General features: G+C 40.6%; 1 protein-coding gene across 2 annotated transcripts in view; it reads right to left on the bottom strand.

Moving 5' to 3' along the window:
- MAMDC2 (MAM domain containing 2) overlaps window positions 1–24,408 on the bottom strand; it is a 139,540-nt gene that overhangs the window by 7,905 nt on the left and 107,227 nt on the right. Inside the window, exons 10-11 of one of the 2 annotated variants that reach the window (XM_032427675.1) lie at window positions 15,663–15,756; window positions 13,644–13,792 (exon numbers count right to left, since the gene is read on the bottom strand). In XM_032427675.1, the coding sequence (XP_032283566.1) occupies window positions 13,644–13,792; window positions 15,663–15,756 (243 nt within the window). Of the gene's footprint in view, window positions 1–13,639; window positions 13,793–15,662; window positions 15,757–24,408 lie in introns of both variants that reach the window. The other variant, XM_032427674.1, reaches the window with a different exon arrangement.

Here is a 24,408-nt window from a genome sequence, read left to right as displayed (position 1 = left end):
TTTGGAGAATATAATCCAAGAGGAATAGACATGCTACACAATCTAGACCATCAAAATAATTCTTTTCTCTTAATAATTTAAAATTCATTTTAAAATATAGGATGTAATTAATGTTATTATTTTAATACTAGCATTATGCCACTGATGTGGTGATTAACATATGGGACTTTACCCTACTAATTCATGGACAATGTTCTGGAGCTTCTAGACATGGGTTTTGGGGAGAGAGCATGGATTTTGTGGTCAGGTAGGTAGGTCTGGGTTCAAGTCTTGACTCTAATATTTGATCCTGGTCTAAGGAATTATCCTCTCTCAACCTATATTCATCATTTTGAAATAAGGATTAATACTATCTGTTTATACACATATAAATATATGTTAATTATATTACATTTACATTTACTTTTCCTGTCTTATTTTTAATTTGTTTTTAATTTGCTGGTTTCAGGCAGAAGATTTGTCTGCACATAAATAAAACAGTGGTGTGCTGGAACGAGCTTCCATTGGCTCCCAAGAGTCAATTGGGTGACTTGCGTTGGTAGGTCCAAATGACTTCATGTTGGTAGTTTGAAAGGGGCCATGATGGTGTATTTGCCCCATAGAAAGCAGACATAGCTACAAATCAGCCACGGCCCCCCACCCCCCAGTATAACTGGTTAGTGTTAAATAATTACCATCCAGCCACTGAAATAAGGCATAAGGCAATATATGAACAGTAATTTCTAGATTAACGTCCCAGTGATATAATTCTGTAGACCTGAGGCTTATTTTAAAAGAGGTCCTGGGGGGCACCTGGGTGGCTCAGTCATTAAGCATCTGCCTTTGGCTCAGGTCATGATCCCAGGGTCCTGGGATGGAGCCCCACGTCGGGCTCCCGGCTCCGTGGGAAGCTTGCTTCTCCCTCTCCCACTCCCCCTGCTTGTGTTCCCTCTTCCGCTGTGTCTCTCTCTGTCAAATAAATAAATAAAATCTTAAAAAAAAAAAAAAGATGAAATGCTCAGGTAGGGAAGAAAAGCAGCCTCCTCTAAAAGATGCTGTCCCCGGGAAAATGGAAAGTAGAGAGCATCAGGGCTCTGAGATGGACATCTTTGCAGCATGGAAAGGAAGCAATGGATCCATCATGAGTGAGAGATGACCTAAGAAGCACCTTCCCTCTAGTGATGGCAGCATGCATCCTACTGGTAACAGTATGAATCCCAGACAGAATTAGTCTGAGATCCTGGAAGAGAGGAAAACCCCTAATAACCCCCAGGATTAAATGAAATTCTTTCCTTTTTGAGTACAATGCACTAACCATTTAGTCTCCAATGGGTGATGCATTTCTCTGGAAATGCTTTCAGCTCATGCACCTCTGGGTCTCAGGTATTAGGCTGAAATCATTACCTCAGGTTTCCGGTTCCCGAGATCTTTGTGTTTCGGACCATAAAGTATGAAAGGAAATCTCCCAGGCTTTTGAGCTGTGTAATTATTCCACTTTAGGAAGACGGAGGTAACATCCAAGGGGATGTGAGTACAATGCTTGTGCCTTTCTGGGGCACTGACACCAGTCTATTTTTCTGGAGTAACGTTAGCCTCTCCAAAAATCCTTGATATCTTTTCTATGTTAAGCACATATGCATATTCCATAAGGTAATACCAATTTAGACCAATCTAGATCAATGTCTATACATATAAACAATTTTAACATATTTGTCAACGGATCAGAATTTGTCTCTCTGATGCACAGACCAATTATTCCTCTTGATTCCAAATATGTTTTTCCTTTTGACTTGCATGTGACATTTCCTTTTCCCAGAAAAGATCAGAGCTTCACAGAGAGCCAGTCTGTCTCACATGTGTTTGGAAAGAGGAGAAAAGCCCCATGTGTTGACAAGCTCTGCCACATTATAACTCCAAATGTTGTCTGTCTCCGCAAACAAAAGCCCTGGATGGGAGCCAGGAAGCCCCAGCGTTGAAACCTCAGACCAGCTCACGTGTTCATGCACATGAAGGATTTCAATCTGTGGAAGGGATTATTAACCGAAGTCACTTTCTCTCTGTGGGTCATTGTTTAACATTCAAGACAGGGTTCCAATGGGTCTACAGGGAGATTGGGGTCCCATCTGTTCTTTGTGCAGCAACTGTGATGTGTTGAGACACACACCATATTCATAATTTGGAACAGTGAAGCAGCTGTTCCTTCAGTCTTGGTGCCTGCCCCCTCTCAGCAGGGCCGGGAAGGAGCTTGAGAGGCCTGTATGAACCATGTGAACTGAACGGCTAAGCTGCATTCATTAAGCTGAAGAGGAGTTTGAATAATCAGGGGAAAAAAAGAAAGACATCAGGACTTTGGGCAGAACCACAGCTAAATGTGTCTGTCTAAAATTGCTTTTTACTATACCTTCTAAATGATTCTTAAAGCTTGTCATAAATGAGTTATTGTTTAAGGGGGATGGAGTTTCAGTTTGGGGAAATGGAAAGACTTCTGGAGATGGATAGTGGTGATGGTCGCGCAACAGTGTGAATGCACTTTACTACCACTGAAACGCACACTTGCAAATTATTAAGATGGTAAATGTTGTGTTATGTATATATCATCAATTTTTAACAGCAGCTTGCCATAAAGCCTTCTCTGTGTAAGCAGGATCTGACAATATCAGAAACTAGTATGATAAGATAAATCACAGAAGGATTGAAGGACACTGGAGATTTTGATAATCTGGAGCTAATTTCTCAGATGGTTACAGACTAGCTGGGTAGCCTTCTTGCTTGTCTGGATATCAACTACTGTAATTCTTAAAAGACAAGGACCAGGGGCAGCTGGGTGGCTCAGTCGGTGGCTCAGTTGGTTAAGCAGCTGCCTTCGGCTCAGGTCATGATCCCAGGGTCCTGGGATTGAGTCCCCCATCAGGATCCCTGCTCAGTGGGGAGTCCGCTTCTCCCTCTCCCTCTGCCCCTCCCCCTGCTGGTGCACTCTCTCCCTCTCTCCTTCTCTAATAAATAAAATCTTTAAAAAAAAAAAAAAAAGACAAGGACCGGAATTCAACTGCTAATAAATTTCAGCTGTATAACACATTACATATACAATTGTGGTTTTCTTTTGTCAGACAGCATAATTTTATAAATACATGTCATTATTTGGTATTTTAATGCATCCTTGATATTTCTATCACACAAGAGGGAGTGTTCTTAGAAATGAAGACTTCACCCTTAATTATCAGAAATATGGAAGACTTATTGAAACATTAAACAATATCACAAAAGAAACGGATGCTGTCTCTCTCTGGAAATCATTAAGAAAATGATGAATAGCTGCTTTTCTAGAAAGCAGTTGTGGGGAGGTGGGCCTGGAGGACTTTTAATCTATTGGCCAGTAGACTCAGTGAGCTAGGAAATGTTACAATTAAAGGCATTTTCTCACTAAACTGGATAGTTATCTATTGATTTATTCATCCCACTATCTCTGGGCCACAAAATCCCCGTAAACTCCAGGGCAACTAAAACTAATGTTTAGAAGGATTCTGAGAGCATGGCGGCATATAAATGTTAATAAAATTCCAACAACCAATAAAATCCTGCGAACTTTAAAAACCTGTCTTTACTGTCTTGTAAATAAGTAGCATCTGCGTCAGGAAAGACAAATCCTGCAGAGTCGCTCCCTTCTCCATGCGAGTCCAGATTCATCTGTCACAAATGCCTGTATTATTTCATTAATGAAGGAGCCAAATCACAAATTTCATTAATGAAGGAGCCAAAAGCAAGAGTTTTGGGTTTTTTCTTTTGGTCTTTGTTGTTATTTTACTAGCATGACTTGTCCTACTACATGACTGACTTAATCATTGGAAATATTTCCCAAACTTTAGTCATACAAATACCAACTTCATGATTTGATTTTGTCTGTCCACAAACCTGCAGTATTATCCACTTATATTCTTCTATAAATAGATGCCATTTTTATTACGTAAATACATTTATTCAAATAGGAAATTTCTTATTAGCCTGAAAACAGGAAAAAAGCTATACATCTGGGAAATAATGGGTTTGATGGACTGGTTAGGTATTTTTCCTATACATGGATATGAGTATCGAATTAAAAAATATTCATCCACATACCACTTAAGTCACCCAGTAGTAGTTTGGAAAACATTGTTTTAAGGTCTACCAAGCATTCTGGTTATGACTAAGTCATTTTACCTGTAGTCATAGGCCACGATATTCTATTTATGAAAGCACAGATGATGATACAGAACAATGATTCTAAGAAAGCATTCCAAAGATGAACATCACATTTTATAAAAGTTTCACTTATTATAAAAAATAACAGGGGTGCCTGGGTGGCTCCGTCAGTTAAGCATCTGATTCTGGCTCAGGGTCCTGGGATCGAGCCCCGCATCGGGCTCCTTGCTCAGGGGGAGACCGCTTGTCTCTCTCCCTCTCCCTCTGCCCCTCCCTGCTGCTGGTGTGTGCACACTCTCTCTCTCTCAAATAAATAAATAAAGTCTTTTAAAAACTGTTCATTGGTCTTTCCACTAGACGACACCAGTAGATTTTGGAAAGATTTATTGCATCTCCAGATAGTGAATCAGGAACTACAGCTCCCTTGAAATTGCTATGTATGATGATGTGTTGAATCTAATAAACACACAATAAACTGGCATGTCCATATGGACATGTGGCTTTTGTGAGCTTCTCTTTTTATTTAATGGGCCTATATTTACTGCCCGTCTAATGCAGTTGTCTCTAAACAGCTTTGTATGCCTTTCCTCTTCCTATTTTCTTCTTGTGTGTGTTCTTCCAAGTGTAAATTGATAGGCTTGAAGGATGGAAAGTGAAAAGGTAGAATGCAGTCTCCAAGACTAGAACGTTCCATTCGCAGGGCTTCTCTTTATTTAATTTGCCTGAGGTAGACCTGACTCTATGAACAGCCTTATCTCCAGGGCGTTTGTCAAAAGCAACCAGTTAAACAAGTGTTTAACACTGCAACTGCCTGAGGTGATATTAACAATTGAAGCTAACAAAAGACTGACCAAAAATTTTTAAAGAAAAAAACTAGGTCATGGGATGGTCATGGGCGGAGGGCAGGGAGGGGCTTTGCAAAGCTCCAAAATATTCTTGGCAACCTCCATGGCTTCTCAGATTCCCATAGGATCAAGCAGCCAGTTGGACACAACAGTGGCCAAGTTAATGATGCATCCTTGTATGAGTTCTCCCTCCTTTCTTGCTTTGCTACCCTCGCTCCACACTCCTGCTCCTTGGGACCACAGCTCCAAAAATACAACCTGTATACAAACCTGTATCCTGGACTTCACTTTCTTGGGAATCCTGCCTGACAGTATCCTATAGACCAGCCCAGTAGAATCATTTACAGGTCCCCGAAGCTGCCACGATACTTAGTGGTTCCATACTTTGCACGCGCCACTCCCTTGTTCTGAAATGCTCCCTCGTCCTGCCATTCTTCATGGTGAACTCTCACTCATCCTTCAAGATGCTCCCAAGGACAGCTAGCTGCTTCTCTCTGTGTGGTTCCATCTCCTCTAGAACTTAACCCTTATTATTTTACTTATTATAATTTGGGGGCAATTATTTGGTGCACAAGGCATAGTAGATGCTCAGAAAATGGGGAATAAATCAGGATCTTCTGGATTTATGACTGCTCCCAGTTCTAAGATGTTTCATCTTATAGACGTGTAGCCTGTGAAACTGGTGGCTCGAACAAATAAATGTATTAAAGGGAACTTTATGGCTTCTGCTTTACTTTTTGAATGGGTGAAACTTGTCATATTGTGATCTGAGAGCCAATATATCTGCCTACATATGGCTCCAGCCATTGGACTCCAGAGAAAGAAGAAGCCACCCTTTCAGGCTTTAGGATACACAATAGGTGTGCAGGTTACAGCACTGGAGTTCAATTTATAACATTGGTTCGCTGACATCAGAAATAGCTCAGAAAAGAATTTACTTTCTGCTAGATGCATTTCTATAGAGGTCTAAAAATACCGTGAGTTTGAGTATATCCTTTCCAAGAGAAGATACCCCTCTTTGGTTGAAAGGTGTTAGGGTGAGATCATGCTGCTATATGAAGAATTGTGCCTTTCACATATAAGCTGTCACAGCTGTTCCAGGTCGTTTGTGGTCTCTTAGTGTCATGTAGGCGGGGAAACTCTGGTAAGACAGTGTGGACAGAATATGGCCATTAGAGACTGGCGTTCCTGAGATTCTGTCCCTACTCTACCTGTTACTACTGTGTGGTCCTGGAAAAACACTTAACTTCTCTGAGATTTGGTTTTCTCATGTGAAAAACAGGCATCCACTTACTTTACTTCCACTTACTTCGTGGTAAGGATGTGTTTACAGACTGAATGTCTATGTCCCCCCCCAAATTCATATGTTGAAACCCTATCCCCCAATGTGATGATATTAGGAGGTGGGGCCCTTGGGAGCTGATTAGGTCATGAGGGGTGAATTCTCTTCAATGGGATTAGTACCCCTTTAAAAGAGAACCCAGAGAGAGCCCTTGCCCCTTCGGCCACATGGGGACACAGCGACAAGATGGCCGTCTATGAACCAGGAAGCAGGCTCTCACCAGACACCGAATCTGTTGGCGCCTTGATCTTGGACTTCCCAGCCTCCAGAACTGAGAGAAAGAAATGTTTGTTGTTTAAGCCATCCAGTCTGTGGTACTTTTGTTATAGCAGCTCAAACTAAGACAAGATGTAAAGTTCCCAGCGTAGTGCCTACACATGGTAAATGTTCCATAAATGATCACTAGCTAACATTATTTCCCTAGGAAAGCAATTGTTAAAGTAATTTTAAGAACAAAACCAAAACACCTTCAATCCAATTCTATATACGTAGGTACCCACAGCAAACTTTGCTACCTCATCCGCATTACTGTACATAGGCATAAAAAGATCTCACCTGTAAAAGATTTTCTTTAGTTAGAAAATGGAAACATGCTTTGAGAACCTTTTAAAAATTTGCATTGAAACGGGTGAAATAAAGACTGGAAGAAGGCAGACCCTAGAAGCAATGTGCTGAAAAAAATCAGAATTCTCTTGATTGTGCACCAGAGAATTTCATTTAACGTATAAAGCATTTGCTGGGAGTGAATACTGGGCACACTAAGATGTTTTTGCATTATAATCTTTGCAGAACATCCAGCCAGCTGAAACATCCTTCACAGTTTTCAGAGACAAAGCAAACACTATCATATCATTTTCTTTAAACAAGACCACACCAAGTTAACTAATGCATGGCCCTATAAACTGGGCAAAAGGTAAATAAAGGAGCAAACTTAGGAGTCGTTGAGTGTCTACTGAAAGTGCTTCTGCTAGGTTGTCACAGACTCTGCATAGAGGGGGAGGGGGTAGAATGTGGTATACACATTAAACAAACTCATGTTATCTTAGTAGAAAGATGTGAGGGGCAGGACAAAGGCCATTTTGTGTCAGAAGATGCTCCCCCTGCTCCTTCAGTGTTCAGCACGCTGTGCTAACTCTGGGGAGGGATTCTGTTAGGTGTTGAATCGCGCCCTCCTAAAACTCACACACTGAAGCCCTAACGCAGGTACTTCAGAAGGTGGCTGTGTCTGCAGATGGAGCTTTTAAAGAGGTAATGAAGTTGAAATGGGGTTGTTCGGGTGGGTCCTAATCCAATGACGAGAGCTCAGGACACAGACAACACAGACCCATGGCCAACCATGTGAGGACACAGCCGGAAGGAGGGCATCTGCAAGCCCAACAGAGAAGCCTCAGAATGAAACAAACCCTCTCAACTCCTTGAGCTTGGACTTCTAGCCTCCTGAAACGTGAGAAAATAAATTTCTGTTGTTCAATTAAGCTGCCCAGCAGTACTTGTGGTATTTTATTAAGGCAGCATTAGCAAGCTCATACTGAGTCCAAATACCTGCCCCTCAGGTTATTTATAATCCAGTTGGGAAGTTAAAAGTGATATACACATAGATGGATTAGGTAGGTACCACTAGACTGGCAAGAGAGTGACTGCGGGGGAAGCAACAGCCACTGTTACTAGTTAAAAGAGAGCCGAGGGAGGAGAGATCATGGAGACGAGGAAGGGAGGGGCAGAGACATCTTTGTTGAGTCCCTGCTTCCCATAAGCACTGTGAGAGCGACTTCCATACAATGTCATCAGAGTTACTGGCCACTCTCCTCAGTCTCCTTTGCTGGTTCTTCCTCTTCCGACCTCTGAACTTTGGAGTGCTCCAAGGCTTATCCCTTGGTCCACTTTTGGGTCTACAAGGGCTCCCTTGGAGATCTCACCGAGTCATATGGTTTTAAATATCATCCATATGTCAACAACTTCCAGCTCAGCCATCTTTCCTGAACCCCTGACCGTCCACTCGACACCTCCCCTTGAATAGCCATTAAGAATCTCAAATCTGACATACTTAAAACTGAGCTCCTGATCTTCCCAGCAAACCTCTCCACTCCATCTTTTCTATTTAGTTGTCGACAACTCATATTCCAGTTGCTCAGGTCAAAATCATTGAAATCATCCTTGATTCCTCTCTTTCTCTTTTACCCATAGTTAATCTATCAAGAGATTCTGTTGGCTCCACTTTCAAAATATATCCAGAATTTCACCCCTCTTACCACCTGGTCCAATCCACTGTCACTGGTAAATCCACCCTCACTGTAAATTCACCATCATCCTCGGTCACCTGGATGCCTCGCCTTATCCTAACTGGGCTCTCTGATTTCGCTCTTGCCCATTTCCATTTCTAGTCATTTCTCAACAAAGCAGCCACAGAGATCCTCTTAAAACCAGGCCAGGCCACTTTCTTACTAAGCTCAACATTCTCCAGCATCCTCCCATTTCAGGTAAAGTAAAATCCAACGTCTTTCTAACTAATGAGAAGGCCAGGGCCTGGCCTATGATTATTTCTCTGATCTCATTGCTATTTGTGGGACACACCGGGCATTCTTTCACTTAAGGGGCTTCCCACTGGCTGCTCACTCTACTTGGAACACTTCTTCCCAGATACACACTAGGATAGCTACCCCAACTCTTTCCAGGTTACCTTCTCAAGGAGCTCTGTTGTGACTCTCCTATTTAGATAAGCTAACTCCACTCACATCCTCCTCCCAATGTCCAAACTTTTATATACTTTTATATATAAAAGTATATTACTTTTTAACATACTATACAATTTATAGTTAAGTGTAGTCTTTGTTGTCTGTCCCTACCTACTAGAATAGAAGGCCTACGAGGGCAAATGATTGCTTTGTCTGTTTTGTTCATCTGTGTTTCCCAAGTACCTAAACTGGACTTGGCACAAAGTAGACACTCAATGAATATTTGTTGAGTGAAGGAATGAGTGAATAATAGAGCATTAATTGAGGATTTATTATATACCAGGTCATATCCTAAGTATGTTTTAGATATCCTCCCATACATAAATGATACATACATAAATGTCACCACAATCTATGAGGTAGGTACTAATTATTTCACATATAGATAAGGATATGAGATTTAGAGAAGTTCAAAGGTGGAACTGAGATTTGAACCTTAGCAGCAGTGTAGTCCCAAACCCCTCAATTTTTAAACTCAACCAGCCTATAAATCAGGTAGATAGGTAAGGAGCTATAATTATTCTCATTTTCGAGATGACACAAATGAAACTGAGAGATTTTACATAACTTTCTCACGGTTTCATACCTAGTGAGTAGGGTATGAGCCTGGTGACCATCCTTACCCTTTTCAAAGACACTTTCCCTTTATCCATTCATCTGTTGAAGGGCATCTCGGCTCTTTCCACAGTTTGGCTATTGTGGACATTGCTGCTATAAATATTGGGGTGCATTGGCCCTTCTTTTCACTTCATGTGTCTTTGGGGTAAATACCCAGTAGTGCAATTGCTGGGTCATAGGGTAGGTCTATTTTTAAATTTTTGAGGCACCTCCACACTGTTTTCCAAAGTGGCTGTACCAACTTGCATTCCCACCAACAGTGTAAGAGGGTTCCCCTTTCTCCACAACCTCTCCAACATTTGTTGTTTCTTTCCCTGTCCATTTTTGCCATTCTAACTGGTGTAAGGTGGTATCTCAATGTGGTTTTGATTTGGATTTCCCTGATGGCTAATGATGATGAACATTTTTTCATGTGTCTGTTAGCCATTTGTAGGTCTTCTTTGGAGAAGTGTCTATGTCTTCTGCCCATTTTTTTGACTTGATTATTTGTTTTTTGGGTGTTGAGTTTGAGAAGTTCTTTATAGATCTTGGATACCAGCCCTTTATCTGTAGTGTCATTTGCAAATATCTTCTCCCATTCTGTGGGTTGCCTCTTTGTTTTGTTGACTGTTTCCTTTGCTGTGCAGAAGCTTTTTATCTTGATGTGGTCCATATATACAATGGAATAGTACTCAGCCATCAGAAAGGATGAATACCCAACTTTTACATCAACATGGATGGGACTGGAGGAGATTATGCTAAGTGAAATAAGTCAAGCAGAGAAAGTCAATTATCATATGGTTTCACTTATTTGTGGAACATAAGGAATAGCATGGAGGACATTAGGAGAAGGAAGGGAAAAATGGGGGGGGGGAATTGGAGGGAGAGATGAACCATAAGAGACTATGGACTCTGAGAAACAAACAGGGTTTTAGAGGGGAGGCGGGAGGGGGGATTGGGTAGCCCGGTGATGGGTATTAAGGAGGGCACATACTGCATGGAGCACTGGGTGTTATATGAAAACAATGGATCGTAGATCACCACATCAAAAACAAATGATGATTGTATGGTGACTAACATAACACAATAAAATTAAATTTAAAAAAAAGGTAAAAGAACAAACAAACAAACAAAAAACAAAGACCCTTTCCCTCCATTGCTTAATATTTTTGCTTTGCCCTCTCTTCCATGTCCAAGACATTCCACGGCCTGTTGCCCTGAAAATTCCCCTGTGGCAATCCACCACAGCATAGCTCTCTTTGAGAGTACCTCTTCTCAGATCTGCTACCACTAGCCTTCTCAGTGTCTCTGAGAAATGGAAGACAACTATCAACCCTCCTCCCACCCAAGAAAAATGCACATAAATACAACATCGTGACTACAATGGACTCTAACTCAAGCTGATTCGTTCTTGACCTTTCTCTACTCCTCTTCTAATAAAAAGATACCTCCCCACTATCCTGTCTTCTAGGGGTTTTGCTAAATAAATGGCTAGTTATTTATATGTGTCAGGGAGGGCTTATAGATTCATTTATTCATTCTAAAGGCATTTTTGAACGTCTGTAGTATACAAGGTACAAGAGAAAGCCCTATGAGGATTCAAAAACAAGGTTGGCAGTACCTTGCCCTTAAGACATTGTCAATCAGAGCCAATGAGACTCACTTTTTGTGTTTTTGTTTGAGTTATCTCTTTCCACTTGATTTAGTGTTGAAAGCCCTGCAGCTGCTACAGCAGTCTTGCTACCATGAGAGGATAGCCTGTCTAGGGTTGGAGCCAACCAAGTAAAACTGGAGCAGAGAGGTGGACAAGGAGAGAAAACTGGCTCCTGATCACACAGTTTTATCCTCTGCATCAAGTTGTTCCTAAAGCTAGCCCTAAGTGGATTTTTGTCTGCTACAAAGGGCAATGAACTATTCCCAACCAAAACAGTGTTAACATACAGGTTTGGATTATCTTTTTAACCTCCTGGTCTTCTAATGATAGCCTCACATATTCTTACAGCCCCCTCAGAATCTTTACTCAGTGCTGGAAGTGGGTATCTGTTCTACTGGACCAATGATGAATCTCTTCAACATCTTGTCTTATTGAAGCAACACTGTCCCAGAATCAGCCCAGCTAAAGCAGTAGGACAGAAAGGACGGTCAGTGGTAGGACCAACCTGCACATCCTCTTCTTAGCCAGGCAAGAGTGCATTAGTATCTGAGGCCAAACGGACACTCACTGGGAAGGTGGCTGGAACTAAGAGCTCTTGAAGGGACCCAAGCCAAAACTACCAGCTGGAACCCAAGCAAAAAAATCTATGTGGGTTGTACCTTGTTGAGCAAGCGCTAAGGGAAGAGGAGGTGGTCATGGGAGATTAGCCAGAAAGCACATTGTCAGAAATTGTAAGGTGCAGTGGTTCCCCAAAGAGCCAGTATTCAGATATCTGTTATAACAGAGGATATTCAACAGCCAAGAGAGAATCTGAAATAGCACCAAGTATTTTAAAAGTTCTTTTCTTTCAATCTCTCTCCCACTTATCCTGATTAAAGATCAGAAAATGAGGGGCAGAGAAGGAAATAAAACAAAAAAACGGAAAGAACTTTCTTCCCTTTTATCATCCCCAAACTATGAGGCCCAAATGGAGGGAAAGAGAGGTGATTCAATTGAATGAGAGACTGAAGATTTGATTTGGATTGGATTTTGTTACACACATAAATAGATAACTGCCCTAATACCTCAACAGGACTGGGAAGCTATGGGATCTGCCAAGGGACGGGGAAGGGAGGATGCTTTAGGATACGTTTGGAGAGAGCATCCAAAGAAAGAATAAAGCTGTTCCTGATGGCAGCCCACCAAGTTTGGCCAAATCAATAACTCTCTGGAGTTATTCCATAGGCTTATCTTAACGTAGGCCATAGGAAATAGCAGTAGCTAACTCACCCTTGTATGTATATATGTATGTATGTATTTATTTATTTTTAAAGATTTATATATTTATTTTAGAGAGAGAGAGCTCATGAGCGGGGGAAGGCCAGAGGGAGAGAGAGAGAAGCAGACTCCCTGCTGAGTGTGGAGCCCGACCTGGGGCTCCATCCCATGACCCGAGATCATGACCTAAACTGAAATAAGAATCCAATGCTCAACTGACTGAGCCACCCAGGTGCCCCTCACCTTTGTATTTACTGTCATAATGGCTTCTCTGTTAAGACCCTTGAGGAAATATCTCTTTGACCTCACTATGAGGGGTAGTTCCGCTTCTCTGGACCAAACAGTGCATCCATCCAATGGATACGCCAAGCGAAATGAAGAGTGTCTGTGAGAAAGTTCTATTCTGCATGGAGTATTTTACCACTGACATTGTTTACAGGTGCTGCACATGGTGATAATAAATCAACGTTTAGTCTATTATATTGTACTTCATATATTTTCTACAGAAAAGGCACCCCCTTATTTCCTACACCCCTTGGTGGAGTGCTTCACTTCTTTATCCTAAGGACACGGTGAATCAGGTTTTTCATCTTTGTTTCAGCTGCTAGAAAATTAGAGTCAAACTCGCCTGTTAATGTTTCCTCCCTTGTCCACCAGCACATTTTCCATATGAGGCCTCAGTCCTGGCTCCAGCTTAGATCATGACATTTTTTTTTCCTTCACTGTCCCTCTCTCTTGTATTTTTAAACCCACTTCAAAAAAAATAAAAATAAAAATAAAAATAAACCCACTTCTAATTACATTATTTCTGTGTGCATCTTTGTAAGCCCATTTAAATCCTCTCGGCGCAAGATACGGAAGCAGAGTACAAACAGAAAGAAGGATCTTCAGGGCACATATTTAATGATCTATCCCAGGTGTGTAGAATCGCACGTGTCCTTCCTCCTAGACACAGGACGTACATTTGCACATTTTGCACCTTTCAAAATGCAGGAAATGGCCCCTGGAATGCTAGATCAGGCTTCCTCAGCAAACAGCACCATGTGGTGTAACTCACCTACCCCAGTAGTGTGATCTCCCTTAGGTCCCGTGTAGGAGGTGGGCGTCTCTCCCCTCCTCCTGTACCAGCTGCTCCGGTCTCTTCTCTCCTGGGTAAATGCACACTCATCTTGTTCGAAAGTACACTCTCCAGGTGAGGGCAGAAGCCTCTCTGCAGGGAAACAGCGGGTGGCGTCATTACTCTTGCCTCCAGCGAGAGCCTCTCTGCCGTAGAGGCGGAGAACAATCAGACATCTAGATTCAAAAGTGTCGGGATTACTTTGAGAAAGAAACTTCCTCTGACCCATGAATTTATTTGCCTGAATGAGCTTATAAAGCTCTGAAAGTTGGAGGCAAATTGCCTTTATGGAAATACGGAAAATAATAAAATTGCCTAATGTAGGAGGTTTCTTCAGAAATCCAGGGTGAGGGAAGGGAATCCTCAGAACAACTCTGTAGTTGCTTCGGGGGAGGTGGGTAAGGTGCGAAAGCTAAGTGCTTCTGGAGGCACAGTTTGACCTTGTGGAACACGTGACTGGCTTCTTCTGTGCTACCTCACGGGATTGTAGTCAATGAGATGATGTACGTAGTAAAGTATTTAGAACATGAAATTCTCAATAAATATTAGCTAAATAAATATTTAGCTTGGTGTCTTGCTACCTGGAGCCTTATTTTCCCTTTCCGAAAACAAATATTTATGTCTTCGGATGCCATCTTCAATAACTTTGATGATGATTCTTTTTTTTTAAATTTTATTTATTTATTAGAGAGAGAGAGAGCACGAGCAGGGGAGGGGCAGAGGGAGAGGGAGAAGCAGACTCTCCGCTGAGTGGGGAGCCTGACATGGGGCTCCATCCCAGGACCCGGGGACTATAACCTGAGCCGAAGGCAGCTGCTCAACCAACGGAGCCACCCAGGCGCCCCTGATGATGATTCTTAGAATGGTGCCACCTCCCACTTACTGGAAACTCCTTTGCTTGAACTTGGTTGTACCTTCCCACATCCAGATTCTTAGCAAATTTCTCTAATACACAGCCTGTTTTTCACATCTCTTGCATAATAATGATTTTACTTCATCTCATTTTACAGACAGTACAAGCTAATGAAGGCTCATTCCCTTTTCTATGCCTCAAGTGTAGAGATTCTTATCTTGTGTTTCTTTGTTGTCCTTGCTGTGCCTCACAAATCAAGGGACTAAAAACAAATTATCTTCTCATTAAATAAACAAGGAGATTATCCTCTAGTGACACATTGATTCCTCAGTTTGCCTGTTTGTTAAAGAAATAGATACCCTATGGTTTAGGATGCAGTGGTAATTAGTAGATACAGGGACGAATGATCCGGGTTGAGGTATGCACCATTTTCTCATTAGACATAATGTCCAACACATAGCCACCGTCTTTATTTTGTCACTATCATCAATGCTTGATCCACTGTTCCATTGTCATTTAATTCACTTAGAAAATATTTATTTTATTATCATTTAAAAATTACACGTTTACAGGCTCAGCATTGGGCGTGGAGCCTGCTTAAGATTCTCTCTCTCCCTCCCTCTCCCTCTGCCCCTCCTTGCCTCTCTAAAAAAGAGAAAAAAGAAAAAAAAGAAAAATGACATGTTTAGTATAATATCTGTAAAATAACGGTTTCATCACTATTACTTGAAAATCTGCATTTCTGTAAGACAACATTAAAAATAACAAAAGTGACTATAATAAAAGGTGTTTGTTTTAACGCATTGTTTTATGCCAGGTCCTATGCTAGGGAATTTATAGGTGTTATTCCCACTATTCAGGTAGGTATTACTTTTACTACCTCACCTCTCTTATAGATGAGGATACAAGTCATATGTACAATGTCACACAGTGCATATAAATCATTATTTCTAAATTCCAAAACTTACTACACAGATCTGGAGAGGGGCACTTCTGGCAAGAAAAACAAAAATAATAGGCTAGCCCAGATTAAATGTATTTGGTGTATTCTCAGAGAATCAGGATATGCTGGCCTAGGCCCGGGAGACAAAGAGAGCTTGACCGTCTTACCTGGAGACAAGCAGCTTCCCAATTCTACTGTAATGTCATCCAAGGCTACCAGGCCACAGTCCCAAAAACTTTTGCATAGGCTCATGAAAACCACCTGAAATTCAGAAAAATAAAACCATGAATTTTGTTAACTGCGCATTAGAAATTCTTACAACCTGGGATTTACTCAGCCCAAAGCATGCACAAGCAAACTACAGAGCCCTCTACCTTGTCCACATGAACTATGGGTCACATGGCATGAATAACAGCTAAGCCTTGACACGGGACCCTGAAATCACTTCCATTCTTTTTTTAAGCAGAGTTAAGCTCATAATGATAGGTTGTGTATATTAATGCTGGAATTAGCTCACATTCCTTCGAGAATTGAAGGAGGAAAGCAAGAGGTTAACCGATGACAGAGGAAAACCTGTCAGGTTTTAAATATTTTCCCCAGATAATCCACAAAGTGCATAGAGAGTTGATGGTATTCCAAGCATTTTTACAAACATTTCCAGTACAAACAGTATTGATTTTTTGGAAATGACTTTCTGGCAATGTGCTTCATTCATATTATGAACAAAGTCTCAGTGATTTGCCATCTGGAGACTTATGTTCCATTTCCAAAGAGAAGATATATGTCCCTAGATGGTATCACTAATAAAAGCCCTAAATGCAGTTATTTTATCAGGCCAAACATTCTTACTCTTCTACATGAAAGAAAAACAGAGCCATACCATCAATTATTAAATTCATTGCTCCAGAGAAAGCGGGGTGGGGAGGGAGAGAAGTTTTGCATTTCTTTCTATTAGACCAATTTTAAAGTTTCTTTTTCATATACAGGATGAGCAAAGAGTACTTTTCCAAACATTTATATTAGATTTTCACTGTACTTTGTGTTTCATTATTTTTTAAATATTTTTAATTTATTTATTTGACAGAGAGAAAGAGAGAGAGTGAGCACAAGCAAGGGGAGCAGCAGAGGGAGAAGCTGAGCAAGGAGCTGCATGCAGGGCTCGATCCCAAGACCCTGGGATCATGACCTGAGCCAAAGGCAGATGCTTAATGGACTGAGCCACCCAGGCGCCCCTACTTTATGGTCTATAAAGCTGCTTCGCATGTGTAGCCTAATGTATAATGAGTATGAAGTCACTTAGTCCACGTGCAATCCCTCAAATACAAATCTTCAAACAAAGAGAGATATAACAGAAACTAAGTCTCAAATTAGGAATAATGAGAACATTTGATTTTTTTTAGATTCTAATATTATGTTGTGTCTTCAACTTATCTGTGTTATCAGCAGGATCTCTTTGCTCTCTGAGGATCAGAACCATTAGCATACAAAATTTATTTCAAAAGAAATTTTAAAATGATGTGACAGTTTACCACTATGCAAACTCTAAAATGTCTTAAGCCAGTATCTTCAGAATAATTACTAAGGATAAGATGTGTAAAAGTTTACTTGGACTGTAGTCAGATTGCTTTAAATCATAAAAGGGATAGTTTAGAGATGTAACAATATATAACTATAATATATAACTATATAACTATATAACTATATATATATATATTTACAAGGGACAAGATAAAAGGGGGTGTTTTTGTTTTTGTCTTATCTCTGTTAATTTTCTCATCTTTATAGATTCTAGAGATTATCAGCACGGTTTTCTACTTGCAGGATTTTTTTGCAGGATTTTTGCCTGGGCACTTATTTCCCATTTGTAAACCAAACGTCTATGTCATCAGCCCTGAATGCAGTTATATTTTATCAGCAATGCTTATTGTTATAGGGGAAAGAATAGTAATCTGTCTCCTAATTTATTGAATAAATGGTGCTGCAGAGATAAAAAGTCCTGGCTTTCCTTCCTTTTGGCAACTTTCAAGTCTATTTTTCACCTGAATGGTGAAAAAGTACTTTTTCCAAAATGAATCTGGGGTGCTGAAATGATTTGCCACGTAAACCATTACCTAAGTAAGACTCAATCATTTGGCACGTAGATGGATTCTAAAAAGGAGAAATAGCAAGGTGCTCTCATGTGTTTACTATAGCATTATTTTATGATGACCATAAAACCAAACAAGCAAGCAAATAAGCCAGCAAGCCAACAAATGAAACAACCCCAAATTTCACAGAAATACAGGAAATGAATAAACTATGGTACTGCCAGCTAAGAAATTGGCAAACATTAACTCTGACAGCTTGTGAATATTAGTCAGTAATATGAAATTCTATTTCTCTCATAATGTGAAGCGAAAAAAAAGCTGGTTATAATAGATAAAATTGAAATTAAACAAAATAAGATAAATTATACCGAACTCATCTAAAAGTTTAGAGAAAAAAATCTTGAAAATTTATCAAATTTGGAACAATTATGTTAGACTCATGAAATTATGAGTATTAATCAGAATTTCCCCCTATTTTCCAACCATTCTTTAATTTTGTTATATTTATAATGGAGAAAAAAACAAAGAAAAAGGGATCAGGACATCTGTAATTAAGATGTGGAATGAGCTAGTGTTTCTTAGATTGGCAATGTTTATTATAGTAGCTACGAGGCCATGTGGCTATTTAAATTAAAATTAAGTAAAAATCAAAAATTCATTTCTTCAGGCACACCGGCCACATTTCAAGTGCTCAATAGTTACATGCAGCTAGTGGTCAAGTGAATTGGACCCAGCAGATACATAACATTTCCTCACTGCAGAAATTCCAATGGATAGAACTCCCTGGCTCCTTTTGAGGATTCCGAACAATTTGTGACCTGCTACAGTGGGTTAAGTGAAATGCTCAAGCTGTTCTGGACAAAAGTAGCCCACTACATTGTTCCTATCTTAGAACTCTTTCCGCACTTAGAATACTCGCCAGACCACATGTTGTCCCATCTTATAAAAGATCCACAGTCAGTCAGCTATGAACTAAGATTTAAACTATGGCCTTAAACCTCAAATCTGTTTGGTGCTTGCCTATCAGCATTCCAACACACAAAAGAAACATGACAAGATCAGCTTGTTTGGTGGAACACACAAGATTTTCCACTGTGCTATTAATAATGCTGATAAGGTCAGTTCCTATTCTCGGGCCACCATCTTACATTTTGAGGGCTACTTGAAGTGGAAAGGTTATTTTAGGGTACTTGGGACAGGGCCAGCTAATGACCAGAACTGGTTGAGACAGGGAAAAGGGAAAGCCAAACATCGTGGTCTGCTCTTCAGAACTCTGTCCCTAGGTCTAGTTAAGAATGTGACAAGAAGGGAACTGGTCATAGTCTAAATTCTTGAGGGATTAACCTCTTGCTTATTTGTAGATCTTTTAAAAAAGAGTGTTTATTTCATTTTAGGCAGTATTTCAGCCAGTGGAATACCTCTAGGGACTGGAAAAAAATTCCTAGGCAACCTGAATATATACTTAACGTCCTGCAATGCATCAGAGAGTCCTCCGCAACAAACAATTATCAATAAGAATATTAAAATACCAAAATATCAATAGTGCTGAGATTGGAACACCCTGCTGTAAATAAATGAGCATGTACAATGTCTTTTTTAAGTATGATAAAAAGTTGGGCGCCTGAGTGGCTCAGTTGGTTAAGTGGCTGCCTTCTGCTCCGGTCATGATCCCAGAGTCCTAGGATCGAGTCTGGCACTGGGCTCCCTGCTCAGCAGGGAGTCTACTTCTCCCCCCTGCTCATGCTCTCTCTCTCTCTCTCACTCTCTCTCTCTCAAATAAAGTCTTTAAAAAGAAAAAAGTATGGTAAAAAGTTAAGTAATATTGTTGATCCTTTCTTGACTATATTCAAAATTTTTGTTTGCAAATCTGTTTATATAGCTCTCCAGTTAGTGCCTATGTGTGTTTCCAAAGTTAGTCTAAGTAGGGTGCCTCAACAATGAATATTCTCTAGCAAAACATAAATTGTAAAGTATCACCAGCACCTAAGAACTGGGACCTTTAATACACTGAAACAATGTGATTTATAAAAATCTCATTTGCCCCTAAGTTTTAGGAGATTTGCATAAAATCAGGAGCACCTGTCTAAGGAATGTATTATTTCATTTTGTCCTTCATCTTTTCCCTCTCAAATAGACTAATACATACTCTCTGAGACATTTCAGGCTGTCAGGAAGCAACCTGCTCTCTACCCACTAGATAACAACATCACTCCCAAGTCGAGACATTCAAAAATATATCGACACATTGCCAAGTGTCCCTTGGGGGGGCAAAATTACCTCTGGCTGAGAACCACTGGGGGGTAGTAGAACACTGCTGTGTGGATGACAAAACCTCCCTTTATTCTCCCCAATCAGAACAGGACAGTTGTTGCTGGTTTAAAAGCAGACTAGATGGAGTTAGTTTTCTCTTCCTCTGAATGTCACCAGGAGGTGGTTCTAACAAGCAATGAAATATCCTCAAGCCCTGGAAACAGAAGGCAAGGAGCCAAAAAACAAGAGAGATGGACGAACACTCAAGCTAAACAATCATCCCCAAGATTATCAAGGCTCTACTGTTCCAATTCCCTGCAAATTGTCAAAGGGCCATAGAATCTTTTCTTTGTTTACATTTTTCTCCCTTTCCAAAAAGGATGATCTACTCCCTCACAACAACGTAATGGGCAGCAGATCGTAAAAAGTAACTGAGCAAACTTTCCTCATAGTATATAATTTTAATTGGCTTCTAAAGTTTTCTGGGGGGAGAGGAGGGGCAGTAAGGGTGGGGAGAGGGGCTGTGTGGGAATCCAGCCACAAGGCTGTGTTAATCAGAGGAGCTAGACTATCCCCAGGCCTGTGAAAGCCCATAAAAGTTCCTGGTTAAAGCACCCAGGAAAGAAAAAGCAGATAGACAAATATGTCGGGAACTTATTTTCCCAAACCAGATCAGGTTAAGTTTTGAAAGGAATTGGGGTTACTGATTTTAACTTTATGAAGTGTCATAATTTAAGGACTACCCACCTTCGCTGAGGGAGGGAGGAAATAAAGCTTTCCCGAGAGATGTGTAATACATCACCACAAACCTCTGTTGTGCAGTTAAAAAGGATTGTTTGAATTAAACAGCTAAATAAACACTGGCTGAATTAACTGGTTTTTCACTGTCTTGTAAAGTAGTCTCCATGGCCTGCTCAATAGACATAGTTGGCCAGATTGTTGGCTTAACCCACCACCTACTTTACTCATTGAATAGCCCCATTTGGGCCTATAATAAGTATGTGAATGATAGTTTCCAGAAATGGCCTTCTATCTTCACACAGAAACATTTCAATCCTATGCCAACAATACCATAAATTACCCATGTTCACAAAACGAACCTAGCTAGGTTCCTGTTACAAGCGGTGGACCTCGACAATTTAGCAGAGGGTCGGATTCTGAGTTAAATTTAACTTTTCTTCTGATGAGGTTAAACTCCTTTGAAACCATGTATGCACATAAATTTGGGGATGGTGACTCCATAGTTGGTGGAATAATTATTCATAAAATTACTATAATCCAGTCACTGAAGTTCCAGAGCCCTTCATTAAGATGCTATGGATACAACTGCAGGATATTCTGTATAATGTGATTGGATTCATTTAACTGTTTGACAATAAGCTGTAATAGAATTCTAAAAATAAAAGAACTGTAAAGCGAAACAAAACAAAAACTCCAATATTAAGACACTTGGCTAAAGGGGTAGAATCTTCACAAATCCCTAAAGACAGGCTGAGAGGAGTACGGGACTAGCATTTTTAGAATCTCGGCCATGTTTTGGGAAATAGTTGCTAAATTGTAACAGCATGCCTCCTGCAGATACTATATTTGGTCTTTAGATCCCACAAAAGGCAGGATGACCATGTGTTTTTAAATAAGTCTTTAGCTGACCAACGCTTTTTCTTTTTTTCTTAAAAGACCCATCTGTTTTGCTTTTCCTTTTTCAAAAGACCCATCTGATTTAATTCAACTTTTGGCTTTGACAAGCAACAAAGATTGAGTGGCTTCCAGCTTCTCCCTCCGTGAGCCTTTCTGCTCATAGGAGCCTTCCATTCTGGTGTGGAGGGCATGCTGTGGTAGGCTTGCAGATAAACTGCACGGCTTTTTCATTGCTATTTCGGTGGTAAATATTCAGATCTCTCAACTCACTGGTTTCAGAAATCTGCATTATTTTTGGATCTTTTGGTCACTGGAAAGAGAAGACAGACTCTAAGAGAGACGTCAGAATTGGTCACTTTTTAGAATCCAGGAAGGCCTAGAGACCCTGTGGTATCAACTCAAGGTCACAAAAAGACCTGCTGCAGAGCCAGACAAGAAACATCACACTCCAAATCCCCGATAGAGCACGTTTCATTATACTGACTGGGCTCTTTTCTCCCTTTGGCCATAGGTATTTAAAAATAGGATTCTGGATCATTATGTTGTATGCCTGAAACTAATATAATGTTATCTGTGAATTATACCTCAATTAAAAAAAATGATCCTGAAAGGCATGATTTTGAAACTCCTCAATTCATAGCAGCAGACCAAACATGTCTTTGACCTCCGTTTACAACCTGCTTTCTGTCATTTTGCCTTATGTCTGTTTATAAGGAGTTTTTGGTAACCCGGCACCAGAACCCGAATCTTATATGAATTGTGGCTAAATTTAAAAGCTGGCAATCACCTTAGCTGATGACCCCTGCATCCACGTAGGCCCGGAGGAAAGAATGTTCTCAACTCTCCACAGCCACACCTCCCACTTTAATCTTCATCTGCACCTGTTCTCACTCCCTTCCCTTTGTTTTGGGAGCAAGGTCTGTCTGACTTCTAAGTTCTTGGTCTTCCCACTGAGGGATACAATGCCTCATCGACACAATATTGAGGATCCAAATGGAAAATAAATGTGAGAAGCCTCTGGAAAAATGAAATTTAGGCAAAGGTAAGAGAGTGGATACTAAAAATGATTTTTAGTGTTTTAGAGTCTAATTCACACCCTAATAAAGAGGACACACAATAGCCAAACTATGGAAAGAGCCTAGATGTCCATCAACAGATGAATGGATAAAGATGTGGCATATATATACAATGGAATATTATGCAGCCATCAAAAATTGAAATCTTGCCATTTGCAACGACATGGATGGAACTAGAGGATATTATGCTAAGCGAAAAAAGTCAATCAGAGAAAGACAAGTATCATATGATCTCACTGATATGAGGAATTTGAGAAACAAGACAGAGGATCATAGGGGAAGGGAGGGAAAAATGAAACAAGATGAAACTGGAGGGGGAGACAAACCATAAGAGACTCTTAATCTCAGGAAACTGAGGGTTGCTGGAGTGGAAAGGGGTGAGAGAGATGGGGTGGCTGGGTGATGGACATTGGGGAGGGTATGTACTATGGTGAGTGCTGTGAATTGTGTGAGTCTGATGAATCACAGACCTGTACCCCTGAGACAAATAATACATTATATGTTAATAAAAAATAAATAAATAAAAAGAAGAGGACACTGTTGTATATATTTATCCCATCAGTCGCTCATTATCACTGAAGGGAAATAGGTGTGAATGCCTTCCTGTTTTTTACATACTCTCATCAGCAGGCAGGTGAGCTGAACAAAATGATGCTGGTCTATCTCGGCCACCTCCCTTAGGGAGGATCCCTGGCTGAACCCTTCCCTAACCCATGCAATATAAGGTAATGACCAATTTAATTGTCCTGTTCAAGGACAGACCTTACACTAGGGAGCTATTGTGGTAACTCATGTGGATGGAGATGTAAAATGCCAGTTCTACCAAAAGACATGCAGAGTGCAGTCGCTAAACAGCAAACAAGGAAGAATCTAGGTCTTTGTCCTGACATTCACCCCTGCTCTGAAAGTTCTCCTGGGGTCAGGAGAGGACAACAGGTATCTTAGCAGTACCCTAATACCCAAGCAGAAATACTGACTTGCTCTACTCATGTCTGAGACAGAGACAGTTTTTGGCCTGATTTTCATTGATTCCCAAGGCAAAGTGTAGATCCTTGACTGGATGAAGGGCTGTGGCTTAAAGCTTGCATAACGCTAAGCCCTTTGTAGCCTGCCACAAGCTATTTGACCAACCCCTACTGATGGGTAATTGGGCAGTTTCTAATTTCTTAGTATTACACATACTGCTGTGATGAATACTGATATCTAAATCTTTGTGCATAACCATGGTTAGTTCCTTAGGATAAATCCCTAGAAGTAGAATTGTTGCGTCAAAAGGTATTCATGTGGGGAGCCTGGGTGGCATAGTTCCTTAAGTGTCCGACTCTTGATTTTGGCTCAGGTCATAATCTCAGGCTCGTGAGACTGAGCCCCACCTCAGGCTCTGTGATGGGCATGGAGCCTGCTTAAGATTCTCTCTCTCCTTCTCCCTCTGTCTCTCCTCTACCACCATGCCCCCTAAAAAAAATCGTATTCATATTTGGGGGCTTTCTGAGACATGCAATTGAATTATCATTTAGAAATATTATATCAACTTATCTTCATACTAGAGCTTATAAAAATCCTTATTTCCTTGCATCCTTACCTCTCTGGGGTAATGTTTTATATATATATTTATATTTATATCTATACATTTATAAATTTTTGTATATAAATGTTATATATATAAATTTTTTTAAGATTTTATTTATTTGAGAGAGAGAACACTAGAGAGAGCAAGTGAGCGAGCACAAGTTGGGTTGGGGGGAAGGGCAGAAGGAGAGGGAAAAGCAGACTCCTTGCTGAGCAAAGAACCCAATGCAGGGCTCAATCCCAGGACCCAGGGATCATGACCTGAGCCAAAGCCAGACACCGACTGAGCCACC

Source organism: Phoca vitulina, unplaced genomic scaffold (assembly GCF_004348235.1).
Source record: "Phoca vitulina isolate PV1807 unplaced genomic scaffold, GSC_HSeal_1.0 scaffold37, whole genome shotgun sequence".
In the NCBI taxonomy this organism is placed as follows: Eukaryota; Metazoa; Chordata; class Mammalia; order Carnivora; family Phocidae; genus Phoca; species Phoca vitulina.
Note: the sequence above shows the minus strand (reverse complement) of the source record. Positions and strands in the feature narration are given on the sequence as shown.